The sequence below is a fragment of the Hemitrygon akajei genome, chromosome 17, assembly GCF_048418815.1.
Source record: "Hemitrygon akajei chromosome 17, sHemAka1.3, whole genome shotgun sequence".
NCBI lineage: Eukaryota > Metazoa > Chordata > Chondrichthyes > Myliobatiformes > Dasyatidae > Hemitrygon > Hemitrygon akajei.
The window spans coordinates 25547893-25553892 of record NC_133140.1 but is presented as its reverse complement, the minus strand read 5'-3'; the positions used below and the strand labels follow the sequence as shown (position 1 = coordinate 25553892).

Here is a 6000-nt window from a genome sequence, read left to right as displayed (position 1 = left end):
GCAAAACATTGGGAGAAGTATGTTCTCACAGTTTCCCTGTGTGGAAGGTCTTTCACAGATGGTGACTTAACAGAGTACTGCAGTCACTGTAGAAAGATTTTCAGAATGGATTCAAGGACTTGAACGATCTGGAAAATCTGGACTGGGTAAATAACCCGTTTCTTTGCAAGATGGAAGAACAGGGAGAGCGCTTGCAAGAAGAAATGATCAAAATTCAGGATGATAAAGAAGCAATATTTTTTCAAAAATGTTGGCTTTTTTGGTGTGTGATTACACTGTCGTACGAAGTTTCCTAGTCTTTGGACAAGAGCCAAACTGCTCTTCATTGCATTTCCATCCTCCTACCTTGTTGAAAGAGGCTTCAGTGCAGTGAACGACATACAAAGAAAAAAGAAACCGCTTGGACATTGTTACGCGTGGGGTCTTAAGCCTTTTGCTGTCACAACTTGAACCCGATATTTCAACTCTTGCTAAAAAACCATCAAGCTCAAAGATCACAATGATATCGAAGATGCTGTACAACGTGGTGTGTAAGATAGCTTCTAAAGACAGATAAAAGTTTAAAGCAGAATCATTTTCTCATTTTAGCATATGGTAGATTTGATTTTACACTATGCGGGCGCCGGAAAGTATATTGTGCCTAAGAGGAGTGTTGGCAAGTAGGAAAGGTCGGAAAACACTGGGACTTTTTGGGAAGGGAGGAGCGGGCAGACGATCGGAGTTGGAAGAAGAAAACAGCCCCTCCCCCAGCGATCCGCAGTCTCCCGCGCCGCGCGGGCGTCGGAACGCGCAGGCGCAGTGTGTGTCGCGTCACGAAAGGCGGTTTGTGACGTGGACAGTGGTGACCATGGTGTTGGCGGTTGCAATGGCTCATAACGTGTTTGAAAGGTATGGCGAGCGGACGTGTTTTCTGCTCGGGGAGTGGCGGGCATCACTATCCGCTGTCCGCCCGGTCGATGCCCGCCGTGGCGCGGTTCTTGGCGATATGGTGGTGCAGGGTGAAATCACAGCCGGTCATTCACTCACCCTGCGCGATGGTGTGGGCAGCGCTCCGGTGCCGAGCTCCGGGTCGGGCTGCCGAGGGGAAGGGGATGGTTGTGTGTTGCTGAACCGAGTTACTTTTCACGGGGACGGATTTAACGATAATGATCCGCTTCGAAAGGATCTCAGACCCAGAGCCAATGTCACGGCCCAAGGTAGGAGCATGGCGCATCGTAAACTTACATTGCGATGTCCTCCAGAGCCGGCCTTGTCGCCACCCTCGTCTACTACATTTACAATACTATCCCGAACATGCGAAGTATTGACCAGGTATGACAGTGTAAAACCACTCTAGTCAGTTTTCTTTCAATTGTCGGCACAAATATTCATTTTCATCATCATTGTATGCCGTATCAGCCAAAGTGTTAGTGCTGTCAAATGGGACTTAACCTGCTGTAACCTGGGCTTGGGTGCCCAATGCTGGTTTTGCCTGGATCACACAGCAGAGGTGAAAATGTAGATGAGACAGCAATTTTCCAGTAGTGAGGTGAGAGTGACCAACGTTGAGGCACTTCAGGATGTGCGATGGCTTGTGGTATCAAGGAGTCCTGGTAAATTTGAAGCTTGCTGGCATCACTCTTCTGGCCCAGGTAGTGCCAGTGAACAACGCCACCTCAGGTTGATGTCCAGTCACAAACTGGAGAAAATCTGCAGATGCTGGAAGTCCAAGCGACACACACGAAATGCTGCAGGGGCTCAGCAGGCCAGGCAGAGAGTGCAGTTGACATATTGGGCCCACTGTACTCTTTTCCATAGACACTGCCTGACCTGCTGAGTTCCTCCAGCATGTTGTGTGTGTTGCTCAGGTCGATGTTCTTGTTGCTGTTCCAGGGATTTGTTTGTTGTGCCGGGGAGGGAGGGTGATGTTCTTGCTGCTGTTCGGGGGATTTTTTTTTTGCGGGGGGGGGGGGGGGGGGGAATGTTTTATTTTGAATGGGTTTTGTGACTGTGGAGAATTTAAGTCTCAGGGTTGGCTACTGCATGCAATCTTTGATATAAATATACTTTGACCTTTGATCAAAGGGACAATAGAGAGACAGATTAGGGGTGCTGGAAAACTGGAGTGACACGTGCTGGATGCTGGAGGAGTTCGGGGGTCAGGCAGCAGCTAGGAGGGAAATGGACAATCCCTTCATAAGGCTGGAAGGAAGGGGGACATGCGCCAGAAGGAGAGGGCAAGAGGGGAAGAGGTGTTGATGGGTGATGGGTAAATCCAGGTGGAAGGTAGGTAAATGGGATTACTGTCAGGTGATAGAAGAGGCAAAAGGTTGAACAAGATGGAATCTGATAGGAGAGGGCAGTTGACTGTGGAATAAAGGGAAGGAGGTGAGAAATCTGAAGGTGCTGGTCTGTGATGTTGATGCAGGTTGGAGACTATCAGGATGGTATTGCTTCGAGCAAGCCTAACACTCTAACATGGTAGTCGAGGAGGCCCTAGACAGATACGTCAGTGTGAGAATTGGAAGCGGAATGGAATGGCTGCTCACGAGGATATCCTGACCGTTAGCATCTGGAATGAAGGTGTTCAATGCAGTGGTCCCCAAGTCTGCTTCAGGTCTCTGCAATGTAGAGCAGGTCACGCTGAGGGCACTGAATGCAAGACATGGCGCTGATGGAGTTGCATGTGAAAGCTGCCTCTCCTGGAAGATTGTTTGAGGCCCTGAATGGTGGTGAGAACGATGAGTAGGGGCAGGTTGCTGGGATAAGAGCCTGGAGGGGAGTTAGCGAGCGATGAGCAGACAAGGGAGTTGTGGTGAGTGATCGCTGCAGAAAGTGGAGAGGGGAGGGGAATATGTGCCCTAAAGTGGAACTCTTGTAGTTCTTCTCTCACATTTTGGACTGGGTCAGGAGTTAGCTTTTTCATTGCAGTGCTTGTAAATCTTTGAGATTCTCCGTTGTCCCAATGGATTGGAGCTGATCGACTACCTTCACAGCTGAGACTGACAGCTTTTGGTAGAATGATTACATGTTATAGTTCTTCAGTCATTATATAAACTGTTCAATCTCAGCAATAATATTAAAGCACAGTCTTCAGAAAGAATTTTAAATTACTTTGTATATTTAAAACAGTTTCCTGTTGCTACCTACATGATAATATCTTGTGGTTACCTTCCATTTCAAAAAGCTATCAGTCGCACTGAGTGCCTACAAGCTGACTGGGCTGGGAAATTTCAAACATTTACTCTCTTCTCAGTGAAAAGGTCTTCGTCACTCGGTCCTAAGTGACTGTCATCTCCTTGGATTTAGGTCTCTCTTTTCAGAATATACATCAAGGCTCATAGATTGTTAAAACCTAATGCAAAAATGTTACCGTGTGGTCTCCGCTTGTTCCTTTAAACTGAATGGGATGTGTGTCATGCAGGTGAGAAACTGCTAGAAAATTCAGCAGTCTAATGAACAAATAGGCAATTAAAAGAGAGAGAGGACTCTGACTTGGTTTTGATAACACTTTTAATTGTGACCTTGAGAGAGAGAGAGTACGGCGCCAGCTGAGACACGAGTTGGGAAGTCACCATGGTAACAGCTCAGAGCAGTTGAGCTAACGGACGGCTGGAATTTCGAATGGATTATAAAAAGTTGAGGCTTTTGGTCTGATAACGGCAGAGGAGACACAATATGGGAGAAGTGCGGAAGCTACCCGAGAACCCACTGGTGGAGTTTAAGACCACCACGAGGGTGGAGGCCACGGACCGATTAATTTCAACCTGTAATTACCAGTGTGGGTAAGAGCTTGCCGGTGGGGGGCCTGCTGGTGGTGAACCCGTGCTGTGGGTTAGTAGACCGTTCCCTAGATGGGGCTCTGTCCGTCTGTGTGGGGTTCACACAAAGTGACTCTAAAGACTTTGGAAGCAAGAACAACTAAAGCTGCCAACTTAAACATCAACTCAATTAACTCTCTCTCTCTCTCCCCATCAATTCAACTCGACGCAGCACAAAGTGAACTGAACTACTTAAACTTACCTGACACCGTAAGACTGATATCTACCTCCGGGACTATTATCTTTGTATCCACACACATTTGTGGAGAGATATATATAATATAGTTTATAACCTGTATCGTATTATCCGGTTTAATGATATTAATTCGTAGTAGTAATAAATATAGTCTTAATTTATAGTAAACCAGACTTCAGGTGTGTTCCATTTCTGCTGGTCCTTTTCAACTTGTCACGAGATTCGTGACATGGGCCTGTTTGGATATATGGAACAATTTCCTTATGTCCGGGAACAGGAAAGTGTTGGATGTATTGGAAAGAGGTTAAAGCTCGGGAGAAAGCACAGAAAAGAATGATTTGTCGGAATGAAAGGCTTTGTATGTTATGACAGACAAAAATAACTTGTTTTCACAAAGAGAATGTTAAATAAAATCTACATATTTTGTTTGAATTTGGGAGGTTTTAGTAAAACAGGTGTGCGGCTGACTGAAAGATAAAAATCAGAATCAGGTTTATTATCACTGACTGATAGGTCATGAAGTTTGTTGTTTCGTGGCAACAGTGCAACACAAAGATACAGTCTACTATAAATTACAAAATAAATAGTGCAAAATCCAAACTAATGAAGTAGTCTTTGTGGACTATTCAAAAATCTGCTGGCAGAGGCAGGAGGCTCCTGTACCTCCTCTCCAGTGGTAATTAATAGAAGCGGGCATGCTTGAGTGGTGAGAGTCCTTAATGATGGATGCTGCTGCTTTCTTGGGAGTCCGCCTCTTAAAGAAATACTTAATGTCGGGATGGTCTCTGCCCATGATGGACTGGCTGAGTGTATGTCCCTCTGTGTCCTCTGTCGATCCAGTCAGAATGCTCTCCACCCCTCAACTATAGACATTTGTGACATGCCAAATCTCTTCAAACTCCTAATGCAGTACAGCATGGAGGTGCTTTATTTCAATATTTTGGGCCCAGGATAGATTCTCTGACATACAGAAGCTTGAAGCTGCGACCCTTTTCCACCACAGACCCCTCAATGAGGACTGGTGTGTGTTCTCCCAGTTTCCCCTTCCTGAAGTGCACAATTAATTCCCTGGTGTTGCTGACATTGAACACGAGGTTGCTGTATGACACTTCTCAGCCAGCTGATGTATCTCACTCTCTCACGCCTTTCATTTTCAGATTACTAAAAGAACATGGGGAGATTATACTGCAAATACAACAATATGACAGGAAATACAGCAACATTAGCAGTATTTTGCAGAAAGGGCCACAGGATTATTGATTTAAATACATAGTGCAGTTCCTTAGAATACAGACCTTTTTATAGAATTTGAGATATATAGGATTTCGATATCCTGATTCACACTCCACTTCAGAAGGTGGTGGTAATGCACCTCAAAGCTGTTTGCAAGCTGCCATATAGCCGGAGGAGAAGAAAAATAACTAAAAGGAGAGGGTGTGGCAGATGTGAAAATGTTTGTGTAAGGAAATCCATCTCACAGAATAAATAAAATCAAGGTTTATACAAAGGGAAAGTGAATTGAAACTGCATAGGAACTACTATGAGAATTCATTTTACACTCATGACTGGGGCATAAAGTTAACGCAGTGTAAACTGAATTGCCTCTATAGTGGAACTAACATAACTTTCATTTCAACGTTAATTTACTTATGACTTTTTAATGTTACATTGCAGATGGATTGCTTCCGTAAGGGTCATAAAACTGAACCAGAGGAAAACCGTCGTAGTCAAAGACGCTGCACCCCCAGGCGTCCAAGGGTCAATGGTTGGAGCTGGCCACCCCATCCCTTTCAGATAGTATCTTGGATCGCCTGCTTGTACTTCCCTATCGTTGTAGTGGGTATACTTATCCCTCTTCTTCCATCGAGATGGGTACCTGCTGGCTACATTGTATCCTTTTTAACAGGACTGCAAGACCTTACTAGTGCGCGGTTAAGGAAATAGTTGCACAGCCTGACCTGTTTCCTTGCAGTGATCTTATTTGCGAGTTGCATCTTGCAGATA

General features: G+C 45.3%; 1 protein-coding gene across 2 annotated transcripts in view; it reads left to right on the top strand.

Annotated features, from left to right (window-relative positions):
• The first annotated feature begins 763 nt into the window (after nucleotides 1–763).
• LOC140740545 (palmitoyltransferase ZDHHC1-like) overlaps nucleotides 764–6000 on the top strand; it is a 49461-nt gene continuing 44224 nt past the window's right edge. The window contains exons 1-2 of one of the 2 annotated variants that reach the window (XM_073069797.1): nucleotides 764–888; nucleotides 5671–5886. In XM_073069797.1, the coding sequence (XP_072925898.1) occupies nucleotides 5671–5886 (216 nt within the window). In that variant the 5' untranslated portion in view covers nucleotides 764–888. Of the gene's footprint in view, nucleotides 889–1064; nucleotides 1197–5670; nucleotides 5887–6000 lie in introns of those variants that run through there. The other variant, XM_073069796.1, reaches the window with a different exon arrangement.